The sequence below is a fragment of the Micropterus salmoides genome, unplaced genomic scaffold, assembly GCF_014851395.1.
Source record: "Micropterus salmoides isolate LMB-PRFRI ecotype aquatic unplaced genomic scaffold, ASM1485139v1 Ms_hic_scaffold_4, whole genome shotgun sequence".
Lineage (NCBI taxonomy): Eukaryota > Metazoa > Chordata > Actinopteri > Centrarchiformes > Centrarchidae > Micropterus > Micropterus salmoides.
In genome coordinates, this window is record NW_024043372.1 from 26,725,828 (window position 1) to 26,750,555 (window position 24,728).

The 24,728-nt window shown below is 41.9% G+C and overlaps 2 protein-coding genes across 5 annotated transcripts in view; one reads left to right on the forward strand and one right to left on the reverse strand.

The window, feature by feature from the left end:
• The first annotated feature begins 6,302 nt into the window (after positions 1 to 6,302).
• Positions 6,303 to 13,254, forward strand: LOC119885729 (twist-related protein 2-like). The gene is made up of 2 exons (XM_038695932.1): positions 6,303 to 7,543; positions 12,204 to 13,254. The coding sequence occupies exon 1, from the start codon at positions 6,663 to 6,665 to the stop codon at positions 7,233 to 7,235; it is 573 nt and encodes a 190-aa protein (XP_038551860.1). The 5' UTR covers positions 6,303 to 6,662; the 3' UTR covers positions 7,236 to 7,543; positions 12,204 to 13,254.
• A 122-nt stretch (positions 13,255 to 13,376) lies between these two features.
• The window catches only part of LOC119885727 (histone deacetylase 7-like), a 49,243-nt gene continuing 37,891 nt past the window's right edge, over positions 13,377 to 24,728 (reverse strand). For all 4 annotated transcript variants that reach the window (XM_038695928.1, XM_038695929.1, XM_038695931.1 and 1 more), the window contains exons 20-25: positions 23,013 to 23,110; positions 19,114 to 19,232; positions 18,474 to 18,607; positions 18,283 to 18,367; positions 15,907 to 16,054; positions 13,377 to 15,814 (exon numbers count right to left, since the gene is read on the reverse strand). In XM_038695928.1, the coding sequence (XP_038551856.1) occupies positions 15,772 to 15,814; positions 15,907 to 16,054; positions 18,283 to 18,367; positions 18,474 to 18,607; positions 19,114 to 19,232; positions 23,013 to 23,110 (627 nt within the window). In that variant the 3' untranslated portion in view covers positions 13,377 to 15,771. The remainder of the gene's footprint in view (positions 15,815 to 15,906; positions 16,055 to 18,282; positions 18,368 to 18,473; positions 18,608 to 19,113; positions 19,233 to 23,012; positions 23,111 to 24,728) is intronic.

A 24,728-nucleotide genomic window follows, 5' to 3' on the forward strand; every position in this document is an offset into this window, starting at 1 on the left:
CTAGACCTTTGCAGCCGCCCCCCCCCCCCCCCCCCCCCCCCCCCCCCCCGTCTCTCCTTATTACCACAATGATTTACTGCTGCAGGATTTCTCCCACACTATCTGATTTTTCCTTTCCTTTCTTTTTCCCTTTATCTCTGCATTTGTGTGTCTTTATCACCTCCTCCCATCACCCATCAGTCTGTGAGACTCTCCCTCCAGACCTGCCTGTTGCATAGATGCCCTACCTTTACACTTTTTTTCCTCCTCTGACTCTTGTGTTTCTGAGTGCGATGCTGTCTGTGCCTCTGGGACCACTGCGAGCTCGCATCTGAAACATTTTAGAGAGACACATATTTGCTGTTTTAGAGCACAAAGGGATATGCCATGGCAGAGGCTGTTTGAAGTGGCTTCACAGGGGGAACCAGAACCAGAACGAGGGATTTGGGAAACCATAAAGAAACGTTAGCGCAATGTAACTTTGGTGAATTCATCTAATCTAATGGAAGTAGGGATTGATTCAATGTGAAGGCGCACCCCTTTGAAGCTGGCTCTGTTGATATTTCTAATGCAATAGCTCTGTTGTAGAAACAGAGCATTCCTCTCTACCTTGCAGACAGTGCTTTGCTGTAAATCTGAAAGGAGTGGATGCGTGATAGTGCCTAATCCAGGAGATCCCAGGTTGACGCTGCTTCCAGTAACCAGAATTTGAAGTGTGAGCTTGGAGACAGTGACGTTTGACTCCCTGACAGGTATATCTGAAAAAATTATGTTCAAACTGATTTGTGGAGTGGGATTTTTGGTTTTCTTACAAGGAACCATGTTTGTAGAGAGTCAAAAAGGTATTCTGTTGCCCAGGCTGATCAAAACAAAGGAACTTTTGCAGAAAGAGTATCTATATTTCACCTGACGGTGGGTTTGATTTCCGTTGTATCAATGGCTCTCTATTGGATTGGTGTAAATATACAGATTTTATATTGTCATTGGGCCTCATCACCGTACATCTATTTTGTTGTCAGCGTTCAGGTGCACAGTCGTTGTTAAAAAGTTCTCCTGTAAGCATCAGTCTTGTGGCTTGATATGCTCATTTCTGAAGTTCGCGCTGAAACAGGATTTTCCACCCCCAGTGGCCACATGGTCAGCCTCGATCTGCTGACTCAGCGAGTCTTATTAGTGTTTACAAAGAAAGGGAGCCTAACACATTGAATTTGATTAGCTGACTCGGCAGCAAAAATTACTTTCATGTGTTGATTTGCTATATATAGTGCTCGATCACGTCAGCGTCTTTCTGCCTAGCTGATTGGAGTCAGCATTATGGACTTCAACTGTAATAAACTGTGTTTTCATGTATGTCATGTATAGTAACGGGTTTAACAGAAATGCAAAGATCAAATCCCTTTTTATCCACATAGAAGTTACTATCGAACTGTTCTCCTTTTGTGTTGCCCCTGTATCACATTATCACATACACGCAAAGATCATTTGACCTGCTACTTGCACATATGGACATGATGTGATGCAACCTTCAAGCAACCTTTCCCACTCACACCAGGCACACAAACACATCTAGTGTTATCTGACATCTGCCGCCTGCTTTTTTTTTAACTGTATGTTTAATGTATGTCCTTTGTTTCTGTGTCCAAGAAACTTGGATGCCACTTTTTAATAGGGCACCCTTTAAAATGGCTTTATGTGTTGCAACTAATGGCTCCATTAACATTAACTTAGTAAGGCCTTCTAGAAAAGTTTTAAACCATTAATAATAAAAACCTTTGGGTTGCCAGGCTGTGACTGGTTGGACCATATGACAACTTACCTTCAGGCGGTGCAGGATTATTTGGTCCAAAATCTTATTTAATGAATAACTCATTAGGAATTTAACTGCATTATCACCAAAGGGAAAGGTTTGTCACAACCTGGCAACCCCAAATTAGTTCTTATTAATTGATTTTAATGGATCAATAAAGCATTTGTAAATTATTATTTTCACATTAATAAAGCTACAATACTACAACTTAAAAACCTTTTAAAAAAGGAGTGTCTTATTAGAAAGTGGTAGTTTAATTGGTCTCAACTACACACAGTGGATGTCTGCTCCTAACCAACATGCACTGCTTCTTCACTGGACGTCGCAGAATAAGCCATGTTTATGCACTGCTGCTCAGTGTACACCAGCCCAGCATGCTGTATCCCCAGCTCAGCTGTGCGCTCCACTGGGACTGTTTGTAATGTGCCATGGACGAACCCCAGCACTTAACCACTGTAATCAGAGCCAGAACAGGATATTGGCTAAATTGCACATGAAAGCAGGGACATTTGAAGGAAGCTTGAGCACTAAATATTATGATAAATTACGTTCTAATACGAGAAGATAAGTCACAGCTAAACAAGAATAATACAGGCTTGCACGCAGCGGGGGAGGGAAGTGTTGCACTTTTACATTTGAAAAAATACATACGTATCTATAAACATCTGACAAAACAGTCTCACCTCGAGATCAGATTGGAAATACCGTGGCCTGTCAAAAACTTTTTGACTCAAATACTGTGAATGGTGCACAGATATCATCTTCTTCCACCGGAGCCCAGAGGAACACAGACAGAAATCTCTCATGCGAAACACCCAAAGCTGATCCAACTTTGTCAAAACATTTTGTGTAAGAGCCCATCATTCATAGTGAGAAGCTGATTTACAAAACTGGATTTCAGGGCCTTTAAGGACTTCTTGTCCATGTTGGCTTATATATATATATATATATATAAGTTAAAAGTTCTATAAACACGTTTCTGTGTTGCTTTGTTGGCACATTCTCAAAAACTCAGTTTTGTATGTAACCTCTTTAAGTTTTGAATCTGTCATTTGAGATCAATTAATGAGAACACTTAATGAAATAGTTTGACATTCTGGGAAATACGCTTATTCACTTCCTGTGTCTGGATGCATGGTTAGTATGAAGCTGGACCTAGCAGCCGGTAAGCTTTGCACAAAGTCAGTAAACAGGGGAAACCAGGTAGCCTCTGTGCTAAGGTAACAAAGTCCACCTACAATTACAACTTCAACTACACTTTGATTTTTTGTAAAACGGAAATAAGCTAGATGAAAAGTGTCAGTTAAAGGTTTTTGGACAGAGACAGGCTAGCTGTTTCCAGTTTTTAAGCTAAGCTAAACAAATATCAGTTCCAGCTTCATATTTAACAGACAGAAACGAGACTGCCATCAATCAACTCATCTAGTTCTCAGCACAAAAAGTGAATAAGCGTATTTCCCAGTGTGTCAAACAGTTCCATCTGCTCGCCAACTACAAATGGCAGGTGAAGACTCGATTCTGTGTTCACTGATGGTCAAATGCTGAGCCTTTAACCTGAAAATCTACACCCTTACACAGTTTTCATTATTTGCATGTCATCCACACCTCTTGTCCTGAGCCCCCCACTTCACCCCACCCAGCACCATCACCACCATCCCCCACATACCATGCCTCCACCTCCCCACCCGAACCCCTCTAAGTGGATACCCCACAGGAAGGGCTTCTCCAGGGGGGAAATGGGTCCCAGATGTCTGCCTTTGTGCCACTATAGGCTCCTCGGGAGGGATGGAGCCGTGAAAGGGTGGGTATGGGGTGGAGGAGGGTGTAGTGTGCTGTGTGCTAACATCAATAACAGCAACCAGGAGGGTGAAGAAACTCCCGGGGTGACGGTGAGGAGGAATGTAATGATTAGTTCCTTTTGTCAAGCCAGTTTGGATTTCCAGACGCATCGTTTATGATTGGTCATACCAGCTGAGTACGTCACCCCAACTCTTCGACCTTTCAGAATATGGTGCGGTAATTGAATTGACTGCATTATGAACTTAAAGAAACTGTTTTCCTTTTTTTCCCGAGAGAACTTCAAAAGTTTCAACATGGCTGCTCTTCAGTGCAGTATTTCAGTCAGGACCAAACCATATGGTGAAGAGACAGAAACAGACAATACATCTACCCCCCCCCCCCCCCCCCCACCGCTACCACCTGTGTGTGCGTGTAAGCCAATGTATATATAGACATATATTGATATGTGTATGATCTATTTTCAGCTCCAGAAAGGGTTAATTATGACCCCTGTGGAAATAAAACGAAGACGAGAGTAGGGCCTGAGTGTTTAGTGAAACATTATGTCAAGACTCTGACAAGGAAATGAAATGTGCAACATCAATCAGCCTATGAGGACAGAGATCAAACGAGCCTCCACACTCCTGCATCTGGTTCTGTTTGGACAGCCTCACTTTTTTTCCCCTTCTCCCTCTCCTTTCTTCTCCTTTTCTTTTTCCCCTTTTCTTATTCTTCTCCCCTTTTCTCTCCCCTTCTGTTCCTCCATGCGCCACGACATTCCTGTAGGCCTACCCGCTTCGTTAGCTCATTTTTTCCATGATGGTGGCACAAAGCCATGCTTTCGCTAAAGGTAAGCGGCAGCTCCCGAGATTAGCCTCAGCAACAATGACTTCCCTGTCCCTCCACTGTCTCCACCAGAGCTCCCAATAAGCCCCACTTCTAATACCGGTTAATCCTTGAGTTGACTTAGCCTGTTATGTAAATACAACCTCACATAATTCACTGTCTCTGTCCATGGCCTTGCTTTGATGGCCAGATGAGTTGTTTTTTTCTCTTCCAAGTTGATTGAACCCAACTGGGATCGAGCTACTTTCCGTTCAACGTCCCTCTCTGAATGAAATGTAAACCAGTGCAATCACGGGGCTCATCAAAAATCTTCTGAACTGCTCTCTGCACATACGCTTCTTTAAAAGCCGCGGCAATCTCTCCCAAATTGTCGGCTAGAAGCTGTCAAGCAGCGTGTCAAGAATGATATGAGGTTTACTTACAACCCAAGAAACTTTTGTTTTGTAAGTAACACGAGTTTCTGAACATCTTCTCTCCGCAAAACATGAAAGATGCAACTACTCTCGTAAAACCCCCCAAAATAAAAAATGTTTGGAGGTGTTGAAATGCAAAGGCTACCATAAAGCATGCTGTCATCAAAAAGTACCAAATTTCTGCAGCTTGGAGCAACGGAAAACTCCCCACGAGATTTCTTTGCAGTGATCCACACATGAGTCACTCAAGTCATGACGCATGAAGGTATAAACAGACACAATGTTGGGAAACTGATTTGGATTCAAAGGTAGACTTAAGCAAGATTTAGTAATTTGTTCAAACTGTAGGTTGTTATACCTTTGTGTCTCAACAAACACAAGCTTGGACTGCGTCTCGGCATTTTCTCAAGAAGACCTGTCTGCTGTGTCATGACTGCCAACGTGTAGAAAATGTCGGTAAGTGACTACAGACCCAGATGGGTTCGCGGTGTGTAGGTGGAACATGTGTGCTCTGCCCTGAGGCCGTGGATGGCACAATTAGGTGCTCTCTCACCTCTGCAGACTGAGGTCACTGGGCCACTGAGGTCAGGGGTTATTTAGGGTCCTATCTGTGCACCCTTCCTGACCCAACATAGATGACTGGGACAGCTGATGTCAGCAGTGATGTTAGAGGTGTTTATTCACTAAGAAGTTCTCTAAACCAAGCACTGGTCAGGTGTTAGATAACGGATGACTTAAGAGGTTTAAGCAGTTCAGTGTACATCAGTGATTAAGGAAACAATTGTATGTCATAACAAACCTCAACTTGTGAAAGTATTTCCAGGATGTGTGCTTGCACAACCTCACATTTTCTCTTAGATCTACTTAAAACTACTGTGGTCAAATGGATTGTCTTTTTTTGTAGGACTTAAAAAGGAAAGAGCATAAATAGTATAATTTGTGCCATTTATAAACATAAATGCCACATCATAAAGTGCATTGTTTAACCTATAAATCTTCCTTCAGTCTTTTTTAATCTGCAGTATTTTCAATGACTCGGTCCACGTTGTGACCCGTGGTTTAACAGATTTGTTTTTATAGTGTCTGGTTATCTGCATGATAAAAACCATGGCAGGCAAACGTTTGTGTGAACTTTTTCTCATTTTAAAGGACAAAATAAGCACTGCATCAACGCATATGATTTAGGACTTTTATTATATACATTTGTTGCAGAAAAAAACTTTGAAGAATGTGTGTTCATAAAAAAAGTATCCAGTATTAAAGTTTACACTTTTGACTGTCAGAAATAAAAAGTTTAGAGAATGCAGACACAAGGGTGCATGCGGACTGACGCTCCAGCCCAAATCTGGAACCCATAAAGCCTCAGACATCTCTGCAACATTAGACACAGCACCTCTTATTGGCTGAGAGGGCCACTTACCCCTTTCCTCTATCGCCCGCCCAGCTAACGCACACTTCCTGCTTCTCTGCTTGGCTCAGGCCGAACCACGCCTTCTGGAAGTCCGTTTAGCCAAAGAGAACTGCCCGCAGGCCCTGGGTTAGCGTTTGGGTATAAAAGAGGCAGAGGTGGACCTGCCTGTCAGATGGTTTGTTGTTGTTCTGTCTGCCAGGTTGAGAGGGGAATGTGAAAGTGAGAAATTTAACAAGGTAACCAGGAAACACAACAGCCAGAGCGACGTCCAAGCCGATGGAGCTTCAGAAGCCGTAACTTTCTTTGACGAAAGAGAAGACTTTTGTTACACAGGCTTGTCAAGTTCAAGTTTGTTGTCGTTTAAAAGAGGGCATCACAGCGCCCTGTCTTTGCAGTGGAGGTTGAAAGGTTGTTGGTGGACAGTACAATGAGAGAAGAGGTGTCCTGCACCAACTCCCCTGAAGGAGGTCTCGGGGCCAGCGAAGAGGAACTGGAAAGAGGGTCGAAGAAGACCCACCAACAAGGAAATCGAAAACGTTCCCCTTACCCCAAGAAGGACAGTCTCGGTCAGGCAGAGGAGAGCAGCACCGGCAGCCCCAACAGCCTGCTGCCATCTGGGCCGAAGAGGCCAAAGAAAAGTCCTTCGACAGTTGTGTCATTGGCCCCCACGTCGCTGGGGCCCAGACTTGACCAGCCCTTTGAGGACCTCCACTCTCAACGCGTCATCGCCAACGTGCGGGAGCGTCAACGCACTCAGTCCCTCAACGACGCTTTTGCCTCTCTACGCAAGATCATCCCCACGCTACCGTCAGACAAGCTGAGCAAGATCCAGATCCTGAAGCTGGCCTCACGCTACATCGACTTCCTCTACCAGGTGCTGCAGAGCGATGAGATGGATGCCAAGCTGGCCAGCTGCAACTACCTGGCCCACGAAAGACTGAGCTATGCCTTCTCCGTCTGGAGGATGGAGGGGGCTTGGGCCATGTCCACCAGCCATTAGGATCCCTTCAAACTTCTCTCCCCCTCGTGTCCATATGTTCACCCCACCACCTCTGTCTGTGTGTGCACCCATTTCCTGACCTCTGAATTCTTTCGATCTGATCTTAACCTTTTCATCTCAAACCTTTGCGCACATTCCTGCTCAATCTATGCGCTCCGTAATGGTTCAGTCCATCTCTACACCAGTTGGATCTTTGCTACTCTCTGAGTTCACCCTGTTCCCTTCCATTGTTTCCACTTCCACTGCTCTCCCCTGTCTGTCCTAGAGTTTAGTCCAGTGCAACAAGACGCTCCACCGCAGCCCCTCAGGTATGGACAAAATATCAAAAAACACACACTTGCACAGACAGTTGTGTACAAATACTTGCACGATCGCATGCAGAAATCCTGCAAACATGCACATGTGTACACACACTTCCGTACTCACCGTGTCATCGGCACATTGACATGTTTAATGTGACTTAGTATTTTTTTCCATGTTCAAAATAGTCTCAAGAGTGTGTCAGTACATCGTTTTAAGCCTTTCAGCTCAACAAATAAATGCCGCACATGGACTTCACAAACAATATACACAGGCAGAAAAAAAAACACATCTACAAATCTGTGCCGGTCACTTATTAAAAAATCTCTTGAAGTACCCTGTTAAAATAAAAGCAAAGATCAACTTTTACTTTATAAATCATTGTGAGACATACTATTATGAAATGGCTTTCTTTGGATGTCTCGATCACAGACGGGTTCAGGATAAAGAATTTAAAGAAAAATTGTTGCACAATTATAATTGTGCATAAACATATAATTTACACATTTATAAATGCTATAAGATCTAATATCTCAATAGAATTGTAAACAGTTGAAATGTGTGCGATTACCACACATCAACACATACAAAGTGGGCCTCTGTTTACATACAGGACTTGTTAATTTTCATATTTATAACTATAAAGTTTGCATTCAGGTGTGTGAATATACCATGAACTTTGTCTATATATATGAAACTTTTGACATTTTTATGCAAATCTACAAAACATTTCTCCAAGGTATATGACAATATTTTGGAACAGATCACCTAAGCTATATTATATTACAAATTAAATATCTAATTCTGATGTTCTAGCGTGAGTATATTTTGTCCAAACCCATCATTTTCAGTAGTGACATTAAAAAACTGAACTTATTTTGAAAAGTATAATATTCTGTTAATTATTGACTGATATTTAGTTGTCTGTTACATAAAACTGATTAAGTTAATAAATGTTTCGTAGCTCAGATAACATAAAGTAAATTATCGAATCAAATGCGTGTTGGTTCTGTTTGTGAAAACTATTCTGACATTTTGTGTGGGACTCCTGCAGATGTCATTGTCAAGAGACATTTCCTGTTAAATAAAGTAATTATATAAATATATAAAAATAATAATAATCAAAAAAACTAAAACCAGATGAAAATAAATTACATGTATAGAATATATCATGTACGACTGTAATACAAAATGCTTCACAAAATATTATAAAAAATTACAAATGAGATATACTGCAAATAATAATTTTAAAATATTAGTAAAAAGAAATAAAAGAAATATGAACTGTATACTCCCAGTATATGAACAAAGCTCTCTGCCTACATGTATATAAACCGTTTAGTCCTCTTATCATCAGTAACAATGCTTCTGTGAAGTCATGGCCACAATAAATAAGATCAAAATACAATTAATGCAATAGGTCCTGAGCACTGATTTAAAGAAAAAAGAAATTGTGGTTGTTTCACTTTATTAACTAAAATGGTACTAACTGCACTTTATCATCATCACAATCTAAACTCCTCAGCTTTGACAGACCTCTGATGTATGTAAGACAAATGTTTTCTTCCAGAATCTGTAGGACCGACTTCACACAGGGTCTGTTTTTTGTCAAACATTTTAACAGACACCAGATTCCTGCACAGGTACAGCATGAAAGGAGGAAAAGAAAGGGAGAGTGAAGAGAAATAAGTGGAGGCACATCTCTCTCTCTCTCTCTCTCTCTTTCTCTCTCCCCTGCAGCCTTGCCCTCTCTCCTCAGGATCTTGTATCGTGCAATCAGGCCCCGCCGGGGCCCAGACAAGCAGGAACCTTTAGATTGGAAACAGTTGTGAGGTATTAGGGAAGGTGTGTGTACCAGGGTTAGGGTCATGTGCACGGGCCTGTGTGTGTGTGTGTGTGTGTGTGTGTGTGTCTGCGCATGTATGCGTGCACTGGTGTGTATTTGTATATGTAATGAGCTTTAATTACATGTGCAGCAGCGTGCACAAGCATATGTGAGTGTTTATGTGTGTGTGTATGTGTGTGTCAACACACCTGCAGATCAGTAAACAGGAATACACTCACAGATGGTGTTTCAGTGATCGTATCTCTCCCATCTCCTGGTTTTTGTTTTGTAAGGCTTACAGTTTCATTTTTGTAAAAAGCCAGCCTGAAGGTCCTTCAAAATAAAATGACAACACACAAGATAAGCATTTAAATGAAAGAAAGAGTGACAGGCTGAAATGTGACGAGGTGCAGAGGCCTTGTAGAGATAAATCTGTGCTGCAGGGAAATACACACTTTTTCATCAGGTAGATTACAGGTCTGGGTAAACACATTTCAAACAAGCACACAGACACACACACAAACACACTGACAGATCTTTGAGCAGACAGAAATTATGACAAGCATTCGCACACATTTTTCACTTTGCAGGAATCAGTGAAGCACAAGTGATACTAGCTACAAGTACTACTACACAGGCTGCATACAACGTATATATACTGCACATTACATTGTCCAGACGCACACACATGCAGCCGCCGGCCATGTGCACACTGCAGGTGTTCCACTCTGTGTTATTATTGAACCTCCAGTGGCCTCTGCAGCAGACGTCGAGGGCTCCAGTCAGTGATGTGGATGGAATGCCAAGGCCCCTGCACGTGCAGCGGTGTGTCCTTGAACGCAGCGCGGTAGTTATTACCTACCACTTTGCCTGCTCTGCCTGTTATCATCAGCTCTGCAGGGGCCGACACAGAAAAGTGCTAGAAATTCAAGGCCTGAAACTGACCTGAATGTCTAGGTTTAGGAGAGAGATGAGGTTAGAGGCTGAGAAACATCAAAGACAGAGTGTGAATGTGTGCAAGACTGTGTGTGTGGTGTAATTTAAAAGTGTGTAGACATGGGTTAAATGACATGTGTAGTAGTGCATCACTCACACAGAAACTCATCAAAGATCCCCACAGAATGTCCTAATATTAAAGTTGCTGTCTCTTTTCAAGTTCCTCTAAAAATCATGCTTTTCTTTATCCACATCTCCTCTCTGTTAGTTTGTATGTTGGGTTGGACAAAATATTGGAACACTTGATAATATATCAAAGTTTGTAAATACTCAGTTTTTGTTGAGACTGTGTTAAGGCTGTAATTCATGTAGGTGTGTTGGATTGCACAGCTGATATTTTGTCCACCCAACACAGTTTTTACAAAGAAAATAAGATAATTGTTTAGACCTGGGTTTACACCATCAGTATGCTTCATGAAAAGTACAAGTATACCTACTATTTTGTACTTTCAGTGCAGAAGAAGCTTTAATATTTTCCTTGAGAGTCATGCGCACACACGGACATGAATGCACAGTGGACAGTTTTGTGAATTTTGATGAGAATAATTTTAGGAAGTGTGGGTGTCTGGCTCGGGACGAGATTGAGAGGATTGTTCTGTTTGAGTTGGAAAAAACAATCCTCTCCCTTCTGTTTATACTATAATCAAAATGCCTGTCACTGCTCTTTCCTCTGCCGGAACCCTTGGCTCTTATAGTGTGTGTGTTTTACAGTTTGGACCGACCTGCTGTTGGATGCTCTTGTGTGCATATTAAATCTCTGGCTTTCACTCTGGACTGATCTGGGACCAGATGTAAAATCCTCCGCGGCTCATCTGCGTTTTAAAAGCCTCATCCAGAAGTTGTGGCTTCTGATAGTTATCTTTATTTTTAGAGAGCCAAACCGTGAGCCGAGCGCAGGTGGCAGGGTTGTGTGTGCGGGTGTATATTAGTGTGACTACTGCAATGCATATGTGCTTGAGGATGAATCTGTATGTGTTGGCCTTGCTCAGACGCAGGGATAGAGAGCCATGGAGGAATGACTTCTGGTTTGACACGTAGGCAACAAAACACCACATGACTTGGGTTCAAAATGCATCAGGATCTGTCAAACATTTACGTGTGCCTACAATTCAGAGGAACAGAAAGAGAGATAATTCAAAATAAAAGTTTCAATCATTTTAAGTGTAAGATGAACAGAAAGAGTTTCCTGTAAATCCAGTGCAGTAGTGGCGGACTCCGCTACTACCAATAAAAACTACAATATAGGGAGGTAATTATTGAATCTAAATACATTGAATGGCTAATGCAGAAAAAATGCAGACCACAAATATAATCAAAATGGGGTTTTGATTTCATGAAAGTCTTAGTTATTGTAACTTATAAAAATATTTTATAACCAGAAACAGATAAATGTGTTTCAAAAATAACTTTTGTGTAAAAAACAAAAAAGCAGATGCAAGCATTGAATAGAGGTTACCCTGCACTTAAAGCTGTCAATTTCCACATTCACTCATGTGATGGGATGACACCCACAAACACATGTCTAACTCTTTCATGCTGAACTTCGTCTCTCTGTGTGTCTTTCTTGAAGCACAGAAAGGCACACTGTAATTAGGGAGAACCGAGAAGGCTCCAGATGAAATGTTTGCTTGTTAAAACAAGAGAGGAGAAGTTAAGGAGCTGTAGGGACTTTTCCACTTTCCGCTAAACAGAAGTATTTGTTTGTTTGCAGACACACTTTATAACCTCAACAACACATCTCAAAACGTTACGTTTGCACAAATATGCCATCGCTTCAGAATGATACACCAGTTCGAAATGTCTTCTTATCTAGAATGTTAACTCATCTCTGTTTCTCATCTCTGCAGAAAACTGACAAATGGAATCTCTACATTCAAAGAAGAAATTTGTTCCTGCCTCACCAGACAATCCCCCATTTTTTGATCTATAAAAACACCCTTTTTTTCCTCTTTCTCTGGACACGTGCTCGACTCATGACACCGAGATGTATTCTTGCAGCTTGACTCTAACAGTTTTCACTTTGTGTTTCTGAAACACCGGTGAGGAGACATGACAGTCAAGCGCTGAACATTTTGAATGATCAAAACAAGAACATAACAAACAGCTGGCCTGCGTTGACAATGAAACAAAATGGCTGCTGGTTCGAGTGCCTTGGGTAACACCGTGATAACCACCATCCACGTGACTCTTCACATCGGATGACTCACTGCCAGACAGACATTAAGATGACTAATGATAATGGCACAGTGATGGTTAGAGGGCGGTCACAGCCAATGAATGTTTACAGCTAAAATGCTAATAAGCTAATCGCTCCGGTTCTCAAAGCACAGTCTTGTGGGAAAAAGAGGAGCATGAGGAATCGCAGATCTCCTACTTTGTTGTGCTGTAGTAACTGGATAGCTTTTTGTGTATTTTGGGGGTTTTAAAGTGTATGTTTGTGAAGTTGGTGTATGCACACTGTATTACTTTAACTCTGCTCATGCATTACACTTGGCTATAATGAAAAATGTCCATGGGAAAATGTCTTAAACCACTGATCACAGTTCAGCCACTATTACTCTTCTGCTTCTTTTCACTTCAGTTAATAGTGAGCGTTGCAGAAAGTTGTATTTTAAAATGCACGAAAATCTGATTAATGTACGTCTTTTTCCTGCAGCTTTAAGAAATATCTTTGCAAACTTGCTGTGAGTATTTTTTGTACTAAACAATGCCAAAATAAAAGCAGAAAGTTTGATGTAAAAGTGATGATGAAGTGATTCCAGCCATAGTATAGAGGATGCATTTGAAACCATAAGTAGTCCACTGTTTGATCATGTTTCTTTTGTACTGTTTTTTTTGCTTTTGATAATCTTTATTGTGTCAGCTCCTGTGGACAATAAAACGTTTCTCAATACTGTATTTGAGTGTAATCTTTTGATAATCTAAGGAAAAATGCATTACGTGTTTAGCATTTAGTAGTAATTCAGATGTGAGGAGGCTGTAGTGAATTGCTCAAATAAAATAATACAAGAATAAATGAATTATCTTTTTCAAATGTATATAATTTACCTTTAATAAGGATTTTTTTGGAAACAAAAATAGTAGAAAAGACAAAGGCAGACAAAAAAAACCCCAGTCATTATTTACACTGTACAGAAACAAAATGAGAGTCAGTAATGAGAAAACTGGACTTTGTCTGCAGTTTTAATTATCCAGTTTGTTAAGGCTACCCTCACACAGGTTGGTCAACATGATACTTCAAGGCACGCGGGCTGATAATTTGGTCTCTAAGTACGCACAGGGTTAATTTTTGATATCAAATACAAAAATCAGTCATTTGCATTAATTAAGACAATATCTAAGACATTACATAGGTCAGGTCACTCTCATGAATGTTCTCGTAAAATTACTTAAAGCTACACTCCTCTGTCGGACTTTCCTACATGATATGCAGCTGGAACTGCTCTGCGCTCTCTCACCGTCACTTGTTTTCACATTTTCATTGCATGTACAAATATTTGACAGGTTTTGAGTTGCATACACAATGCAACATAAAGAAAGAAAGAAAGAAAGCAAACATACTGTCTTAAAAAAATCCATAGCACCGTCAATATTGTGTTAGACATGCAAAGAGCACTTCAAAGACACAGAATCTGAATGTAGATTTTTTTTTTTTTGAGAAATGAATTTGTTTATATATCCGTCCTGTACTTTTAGTTCTGTTCAACTGTTTGGATAGAAAAAAGAAACATTCACAAACTCAAAGTCTTTGAAGTTCTTTAAGCCATGCCAGTCCAGGAACGGCACATTGTTCTCATAAACTTTGGTTGGGCTTAACCTGTGTCCAATTGTACTGTGTGGATATTCAACTATCTCAGTATTATCGCTTCATCTTTACTGCTAAAATGTCGCTGTTTGGTCCGGGGGAGCAAAACGTCCCCGACAAACGCCGCTACGTCAGTGACAAACAAAGTTCAGTTCGTACTTGTTATGAAAGAAATGAAAGAATAAAATACATTTATAAAATACAGCAGGAATGCTCATCCACTGATAGAAACACTGGTCCACTTAACAAATACTATCAACGTTCAGAATTTAAGACCCAAGTCACTCCTACCTTCCTGAGGGCACTGTAAGTGCACTTTAAGTGTGTGATTGTCAAAAAGTCTTTGGAAGAGATTTCCTGACAGAGAAGGTGGGCTCTGCATTGTCACATATACAATCATTTCTGAGGATTCAAGTAGCACTGAGGCACCATGGGTGATTTCTGTCTTTGCTGACGTATACAGAATCTCTTTAAGGAGCGTTTCAGAGTGATTACTTTCTCCCCTGATATTGATACGACAATGACTAGATGTATTAGCTCTTCATTGTAACAAATGTCACGATGCAAACTACAGTATGTCTACACATTTAAGATGCGTTTCATCAAAGACTGCTGTGTCGCCTTTTATCTGCTGGGGAGCGATAACAATAACTGCAGTGATCTACAGTTTTGCTGCATGTGCTCGACCGACCGGCCAAGAAAGAAAGAAAAAAAGATTTAAGAAAATATGTGGACATACAAAACGATATAAAACATATGTATCTCAGTCTTCACTGTAGCTTCACTCTTACTTGATCTCGTTCTGATGTTCAGAAAAATGTGTGCCACAGGTCAAACGAATGAATATTCAAATAGGCTAAAAATAAGAGCAAACAAGATGTTTGATTGTCAACATGGCCGATGTGGCTGCGTCTCTTCCATCTTGTCCGGTTCACATTACAGAACAGTACAGTGCAAAATGATCAGAAACTTTTCCTTCATTGGATCTTTGTCACGTGCAGACAAATGACGTCATCACAGCGGGATGCGCTTTAAGTGCAGAGGATATGTCTGCTCTCCTTCTCCTTCACCGGCACGTCCTGCGGGGACGACTCCTTCCGCTCTGAGTGATTGGCTCCAGTAAGCCGAGGCAACCTCCGACCCTGCCTTCAAGGTTACGAGAGTCTGAGCGGCCTCTCGCGGGCCTTGTGGGAGTCTTCCACAAGGTGAATGTTTAAAGTTGCAGGGCTGCGCTTTGTCAAGTGTGTGTTCATGCTACATCATGTTCTCAGCTCCCACTGCTACAAGAGAGTGACGATCCTTCATTAATCTGGTTGTCTTTCTTTTCAGCCTTTTCTCAGCTCAGAGGCCAGTTCTTCTTCAGGAAAAGCCAGTTGAGCCGTCATGAGAATATGAATGTTGTTCCTCAGTGTGTGTTTGAATCAGAGTGGTCAGACTGCAGCCAGTAGTAATGCAGGTGGAGGAGTTTTTGTGAGGTGATGAATACAGTGGTCGAACTCAGGAGGACACCTGCTTCCTGTGATGTCCAAATGCATAGCTCTATGTGTGTGTGTGTGTGTGTCTGTTTCCATTGAGACTTGGTTGAAGGCAACGGACAGGAGACTCCTTCTTCAGCGGGAATCACCTTTGTCTGTTAGTTTTTCCGGCTGTTTCCTTAATAAACAAGAGAAGGATGTTACGATACACGAAGTGCGGTATTGAAATGTTGCCAAAGCATAAGATATCAAACACGATGTCGTCCCTACTTGTCAGAGGTGATAGCTCCCATCGACAGCGAGGCGATGGCGCTGATGGCCTCGCTGTCCGAGTCTCGTCTCAGCCGTCGTCTCTGCGCCAGCAGGTAGGAAAGATCCACCGTGGCGGCAGAATCCTTCACACTCTGCCAGTACTCACCTGCAGGAAGCAAGAAGGTAAAAAAAGAGGGAGAGGAGGAAGGACGGAGAAAGAGAGAAAGATTAATGGCCTCAGTTGTCGGTATTTCAGTGTTGTTTTCATCCTGAATTGTTCCTTGAGGGAAGTGCCTGTACTGCATTATTAAAAAGCAGTCCTTTGGTGTTTGATCCGCCAGTTGTAGCCGTTTGATCCAAATATAAGCACTGACTGTGATATAAACAGCCCGTGGTCTAAATATCCATGCTGATCATTTCAGAAATGTAAACTCAAATTCAATCCGTTCTCTCAGGGTCTCCAGGCCCGAGTTCTGTGACACACAGTGGAAGTAAAATCAATCAGTGTTTGCAAATGGGTTCATCTGTGAGCGTGTGTGTGTTCTGGCTGTGCATGCAACTCACATATATTTCACCCCAGGCCTAAATTATGGGCTTAACATTCTTGTGGCTTTGCAAATATTTTTAATTAATCTAATTTGGTTGGGATAACATTTGTGCGCAATCAAGAGGGGATGTTGCGAAGGTCGTGTGCCAGAGAAGTGTTTGAAGATAATTGGAGCCAGGGCGGCCGTGTGTGCGTGTGAGTGTGTGTCTGTCTGTGTGTGGGACGGCTGGAGGGAGGGATGGGAGACAGGGGTGTAAAGGAGGAGAGGTGGCCAGAGAGCAGGAGGGATGAGGAGACAGAGGGAGGTGCTAAGTGGAGCAATAAAAAGACCAAAGCTATAGAGAATGGAAATGCAAAAAGGACTCGACAGCTTTCAAGTGAAAATAGAATTATTTTCTGTTAATTGTAACTGATGGAATCATCAAACTAGAAACGTGGATAAAAAATTAAAAAAAAAGATTTTCCTAACTTGATAAATATTCAAAAATTATTTTTTAAATCAAAATGCAAATTTTTTTATGTAAAATATAACGTCACGGTAGTAGGAAAAGCAAACATCTGTTCAGTTCAGATTTTAAAGTTTTTCAAGTTTCTTTGGACGCCCTGATATGTTTACTGGAAACCCCTGTAACTGTAACATGTAACTGTTCTGACTTTTTGCCATCCCACCTCCTGATGTTTTTCTTGAGGTGCCTTTATTTTACGCTAAAGATGTTATGGGGAGTTTTCCTCGTCTGAATTGAGGGTCTAAACATGAGGATGCTGAAGCCCTGTGTGATTTGGGGCTACATTAATAAAAATCGACGTGACAATCCTCCTATGTATAAGCGGTGAACATGGTGGTGTAACAATAAGCTGGACCACAGTAACAGGTGTACTTCTCAAGGATCAAGGTAATTTTTTTACCATTATACAACACAAGGTTGTACAATGCTAAACACACAGAACATAACAAATCATTAAAATTATATTAGAATAGAGTAACATATAAAAGTAAAACAATATTGTCCTTTACAGTAATTTATATCCATATATAAAATACACGTATACACATTTTTTGGATTTGCGTCTGGGAGAACATAAACAGCAGTAATGAGATAATGATGATAATATGGTTTTCATCTTCACATAAAAAGATATAAAGATATAAAATGTCTCATCTTCAAATAAAGCATGTACTTAAGCCAACACCAAAGAGCAATAACAGCGTGGCCAAAACAAATGATTTCTCTTTGAAGCTGTTGAAAATATATTTTTCTCATATTGTGACATTTGAAAGGTGTTAGAGGAAGTAAAGGCAACTGAGACAGATAAAGGAGGTGGAGGAAAGTAAAGGAGAAACTGTTCAGTTGCAGGTTAGATAAAGAAAGATGGCAACAAATTTAGAGGAATAATGGAAACAGCAAGTGAAGGCAGAGAAAACCTTTTGACTTGTTTCTAAGTGCTTCCAACAGTAAAGCACTAGCACCAGTGCAGCCCTACAGTTTTTGCCTGTACTGCTGCCCAGCAACCCGTTCAGAACATATCTGACGAGCCTTCTAGTCAGGTTGCAAGTCTGGAATTAATTTAGAGGTAATTGCTGGTAACGGTGGATTCCCATTCTGAGCTTTGCAGGTGAGCGGAGGGTTTGCATAACTGGAAACTGGAAAGGACTAAAAAACATCTTCCCATGGGCATATAGGATGAAAACTGGAGTGCTGTCTTTCATAGACTATTCTCACACTGATCAGCACATTGTGTTGCAGACTCATGTATATATATATTTTGTGCTGCAAACCCTCTCACTGACGTGCTGCTGAGGGCTCTGGATGCTACAGGTTGTGTTGTGTTGAGATGTCAGTTCTCACCCTGAACCTGGATGACTCTCTGCAGCGACTGGACAGCATTTTCACAAGGCTTCTGGTCCAACACGGACTGCGACAGAGGCTCCACCTGGGACACAACCCAAAGTGAGTGGTTAGAGGGTGGAACATACTGTGTATCTCCACAGATACACACACATGTAAGGTACACACACACACACACACACACATCTCACCTCCATGCCCAGCAAGGCGCTGACGCAGGCTTCAGAGGCATCACAGATGGCTTTGAGGTCATGTCCCCCTTCCAGAGCCAGTACCACCCGACCCCCGGCCAGTGACATCAGCTGACGGGTCAGGAAGCCAAAACCTGGTAGAGAGCAACACACAAACACACACATACACAGGTTAAGCCAGAAAATGACTTCCTCACTAAATATTGATTAACGAGATTAAACAATTAACGTTTAAGTTTTAGTGAATGTTAGTCATTTTCCACACCAGCCTCTAACTCACAAAGCTGTTGTGAACGTTGACATGTCGGTGTCACCATAATTAGTTCAGAGTGGTGCTTCCTGCTTTGTAGATTTTTATCCACCTGAAAACGGTCTGTGAGAAATAACCACCCTTTATAATTAAACCTTTATAATTCTGCAGTTTGTCCCAAATATTAGTTGGAGCTACCTATTAAGCTTGGTAACTGCTATTGCACTGCATTCAAAATAAGATGCAGAACAACCAGATATTGATTCTAAGGTAAAAATAGATATGTATAAATATCAAAAAGATAGATATATATGTATAAATAAGTTTGATGGATGTCTGCGAGTATGTGAATGTGTGCCACATGTGAAAGAGTGGCTGACTGAGCCTTACACTTGGCCGTGACCTTGTAGCCTCCCAGTGGTGACGAGTGTCCTTCCACAGCATCGAAGCCAGCTGACACCAGCACCACATCTGGGGAAAACTCGTGGGCAATGGGCATCACCACGGCTCTGAGGAGGGAGAGAGGAAACAGCGCGCTGTAAACCAAGTACTGTATCGTATGTTACCTTCATTCAAGCCCTGTGGCCTAGCTGAAATTACAAATCAAGTTTTCAACAGGTGTTTATGATTTGTGGAAAAAAAAAAAAATAAATCAGAACTTGGATCAGTGAATACAATATAATAATGCAAGGGAGGAAGTCATTGTGGGATTGATTTAACGTAAGAACAGATTTAAAAAGATTACTTATTGTATTCAATAGAATCATAAGTTGCCTGTAAAGTAAAAAACAAAAACAAACAGAATCACTGCGTAGTGGAGGTGATTGATTTGCGACCACTGGTCCAACGTAAGACTTTTCTGGATTGTTAACTGCAGCCATTTACTTCATTGTAAACTCCATCCATTTGAAAATGATGAAAGATAAATTATCAAAGGCCTGAATGTTCCAAGTGCTTGATCTCTGTTCTCGATCCGCTGCTGGTACGTGGCCAACACTAGAAGGTGGGGTAGCGCCCAGGTGTGAGTGTGTGCAACTGTTTAAATGTGAAGCAGAGCACTGCGGAAAAAAGAGCAAGCTCTTTCCTTGATATATGAAGTTCAAAAACAAGCAAAGGTTTTAAAGAAATCCCACAACTTTAGGCAAGTGGCTGAAAGGTTTCTGTTTTTGCAAGTGACACACGTAGATAAAAATGAGACCCGTGACATATCTGGACCGAGAAGCCCACATAGTGTACACTCTACTCAGGGGAGACCACTTTCCTCGCTTCTATGCTCTCCTCCTCACTTCCTCTCCTCTCCTGCTGCCAGTTATTTAGCAAGAGCGCACAGCCCATGCCGCGTTTGATTCTCTCGCTCTCTCTCACTCTCTCTCGCAGCGGCAGTTCAAAGGCGTTTGTGTGCGTCTGGTTCCTATTAGGCGCTCGTCCCTCTTCTCACGTCACTGACAGCCAGCCATCTGGGATCCATTGGGCCTAATTACGCCGCCTTTGGATTCCCTAACAATGCACCCCCCACTTATTCTCCTCTCTTCTGCTCTCCTCTCCTCCAGTTTGTCATTCGTCAGTAGCCACCTAGCAATGCACATGAAAATATGTGCATGCACACATACATGCTAAGCAACAGGCTAAAATAAAGACATACTCATGCTCTTCCTCTGAAACTAGATTTTATGTATGTGCAGTGCTACCGGTGATTAGACTGACCTTCATTTCTGACCACCTTAGTAATCCTCCACACACACACTACGTCATGACACTTAATCTCAACGCAGCTGAGCTTTCTCTTGATTGTACTAGAGTCCCACCACCACTCTCGACCACAATATTTCCCCTGTCACTAACATACACCCAAAAACAGACACACATCATCAACAACCACACTCTGGCTAGTTTTCTGTTCCATGCCGAAGAGAAACACACAGTCTGGAACACCCCGCCGTCTAAATCATGTTTTCAAATTGAATTACAGAACTGGCACCGGACTAGATACTTAATTGCATAAACGTGAACCAATGATGCATTAAATTTTGTCTGTAGTGTGTTGTGCATTTATTAGCACCACGTAATGCACAGAATGACGGCGAAGTCCACTGACAAATTATTCGAACATTTGTTTGTGTATGTTTTTACAGAAATCCCTCCTGTGCTGTTTTATGCACTTTGCTTCTGAAAACTCTTGACTATCTCGCTGCAGTTTTGAAAATCCAAATAACATTTATGCTATCACTGTGGACATTTTTTGCCTTAATTAGATAGTTGACAGTGGCAGTAAACATGGGGTTGTTCCCCATGATGACATGTGACAAAAGTCTTCGGCCGGATATGCACCCCGGACATCAGAGCTACATGGTATGTGCCTCAAACCACTGGACCACCAGGAGACTCCTACAAAGAGCTTTGATACAGGACAAAGTTGCTAGGGGTAACACACAATACAGTACAGTACTACAGTGTGGTTAACTGAGGAAGTTTTGCACATGAAAACACTTGCCATTTCCCAAACTGGAGGAAAAATACCAAAACCAGACGCATTCTCAGGAAAAGACTAGTTGTTTCTTAATTAGCATCCAGTGCTCCAGTAAACACTGGACTTAGTGTTTCCGAGCCTGCCTATTGGCTCTATGGATTTTGCCAGTATGGGTTAGCTCATTAGCATCTTTCCTTTGACGAGGGGCCCACCCACTGTGTCTGCTGCATGCAGAATTGGGTAGAGCTCACATACTGTTTAATCATCTGGCGGCTAGCCAGTGTTGCTGACGGAAACACTCTTTCAGTTCATAGTAGTGCGGAGCAAGAACTTTATTCATTCAGGAAAAAAATAGCTTGAATGAAATGAAAAATGTGGTGAGAGCAAAGGTGTTTCACTAACACATGAGTGTTTGGTTTGTTTTTATAGCGTTGCCATATCAATGTTTCGTCCATTTGACATAAATTGTTGACATTATTAGATTACTGCCAACCATTTTTTTCTCAGAGGAAATCAGGAATCAGATATAAACCTGCTTGAGATAATACAAGATCCGACATTACACTATAATTTATTGTGAAGGTGGGCGTGGTTGGCCTTCAGGTGCAGGTGGGAGAGGTGGGAACGTGGCTGAGGTGAGCAGTGCCAGGGAGAGAACTATCTCAGCTGCTGCTTGTTGTTTAGTTGTGCTCTCCGTTTAATGCAGTAACGTGCTGGACCTCAGATGTCTACTGGTCTGCCTGTTTTACACACAGGCAGCCGAAGTGTCTGGAAGTGACTGCACTTGAAACATTGTCGGACTGTAACAAGGACTGTATGGGAAGAGACCAGCATGAGCGAGCGAGCTGTGAAGCCAGAAGCTCGGCCTGTACAGATGAATTAATGTTGGAGAATGTGTGAGTGCACAGAGGACCAAATAAAATGTTTGAGACATAACATACTCCTGTGTCAGTGTCTGTGCTTTGGCAGTAGCAATAGACACCTGCTTACACTGAAGAACTTTGATAATACAGTAAAAAGTATATCTTACAGGTGTTGCAGTGAAGATGGGAAGTGGGTTTCAACCAGAAAAATAATGACGTTTGTGTTCCTGACACACACACTTGTGATTCACATTGGTGAGAATTTTCCTCATGAAAGCAAAGTGTTTTCTGCCTTTTCTTGACCTGGCCATGTTCTGCAGTCATTGTGTATCTGGTGGTTTTATTAGCTATACTAGCTTACTAACTGTGTAACTAAGTGCTTCACTGACGGCATACAATCACAACCTTGACAATGACGGAACTCATTCGATTGAAAGCTGACTAGCAAATTATTGTTTTGTGTGGGAGTGAAGAGGGGCATCTATCTATTTGACTGGACTGAAATGCATTTGTGTTGTCAGCAACACGTAGTGACCTACTGGTAGCCTGCAAACTGTTCTTTAATATGTAAACAACTAATCGTTGCATTTTAAAAAGTTGGCTGCTGACCCTTCTGTCACAGAGCTTTCAACCCCAACTTGAACGCATCAACCCGGACACATGTCACTGTCATGAAACTAATTGATAAGGTATAAGATACCAATGTAATATTCTCAGTGGTGGAAAACTTATGGTGGCCTCTGAGGTACTGAAACATACTCACCAATATTAAAACCATGTTATGCTTTTGTGAATGGTCGACAGTGATGTATGCAAATGTACCTAATTTGTAGCAAATTGGCTTGAAAATGCCACAACACCAGAACAGACCCTTAATTTTAGATTTTAAATTGTCAAGCACTACAGTATGGAATGAAAGATAATGTGGCTGATAGAGACAGGTTGAGCTCAGTCTTTACCTGAATGCAGCCAGGTACTCGGCGTCACCCATGGGGGGGTTCAAACCCCCTGTCCATGCTACATTCACAGTGAATCCCTCGCCTGCACCTGCTCCCACCTGGATGGAGGGAGAGAGAGAGAGGGGAGAGAGAGAGTGAGACTCTGGGAATGTCAAGAAAGTTAATGAGTCCCAGTGAAAGTTGAGAAACTGCGTGACGATGACAGATTTGTGTCAAATGTTCAAAAAATCAGCATGCCTGTTGCAAAACCTTGCATTGCAGCAATCGAGGAAAAGTGACTGAATGTCTTTAAGGCAACACCAGGGAGTGATTATGATTCCTAAATGAAAGACGGATGGCTATTAATTCAACACCCCTGTCCCTCCATTTTGATTTTGATACAATTTGTCAAATGGCCTTATAAATCACTCTGAGCCACAACAGAGCTACACCCGTTTATGATTCCCAAGCTTTAGGCTACAGCTATACTGGGAAATATTTCACATTTGGCAACTGTTGCCTGACATATAAAAAACAACGCATTAGAATCACATTCGGTATTTTGTGAAATGTTCTATTTATATATTGAAAATATATTGTTTGTATATAATTGGAATGACTCTCTGCTGTGTGTTTTGTATATGGAAGTTTAATAGGTTTGGTATGTATGACACATCTAATAAAACATACATGGTATACTACTGTAAATGATTTTAGTGAATTCTTTTTAGCTGTATTGAGATTGGTGCATCCTCCCAAATGCCAGGCAGAGTCAATGGAGGTTCTCTTAGTTTGACCTCACATATTTGGGCCAGAGAGTGAACTGAGGCCCGGGTCTTGGAAAGAAGTTTTAAGGATTCCTCTCTCTTTGTAGTCCTGCTAGCAGCCATTTAGCTGTTCTCTAAGCCCTTCACCATCAGTCAATGTGTCAGTTTGAGGGGAGACTGAAGAGGTGGATTGACATACTCTTGGCAACAAAGCGTGGTAATTTCCTTTGTGTGTGCGTGCATGCGTATGTGCGTATGGGTGTGAGAGGATGTTTGAAAGAATGCTGACGAGCATCGCAAAGCGTCTGTCTCCATTCTTCTCTCAGTGGACGGGATGTTCACAGGGCAAACGAAAAACACATGAGGTCTCCTGTCCTCTGCCAACTGGTAATGTACCCGCATGCACACGCACACGCACGTGCACATGGACACACACACACACACGGACACACACACACACACACACACACAATTCCTGCTATTGCTCAAAGTCTCTTGCGCTCCTCTCTGTCCTCTTTCTCTCTTTCATGTTTCAAGAGTTGCTGGACTGGATTAGGCCTTCACTGGTTTCTGTGTGGTGTTCTGCACTCTCTGTTATGGCTATGACATCACACCCCTACCCCATGGTGTGTTATATACCTACACGGGGGACAGCGAGACTCCAGAGGTTTACCACACTGCTCAACAGAGGTTGAGGGGCCACTTAAGGCAAAGCCACATCCAAGCCAGCAGAGCGTTTTATGTACCGTCCCTCATCAGGGGATTTTATGGGAAAACATTGACTATTTTATCCTCATTATTGTGGGGGAGGATGGGAGAATAAGAGGAGGGGATGTGGGGGATTGAATGGGTGGTGGATGCCACCGTGGGTTGGGGTCAATTCATCTGACTGGGGATAGTCATCACACTTGGTTTCTGGTAAGACCGCAGGCAGAATTCATAGGCATCACAATTTCCTGTATTCAAACAT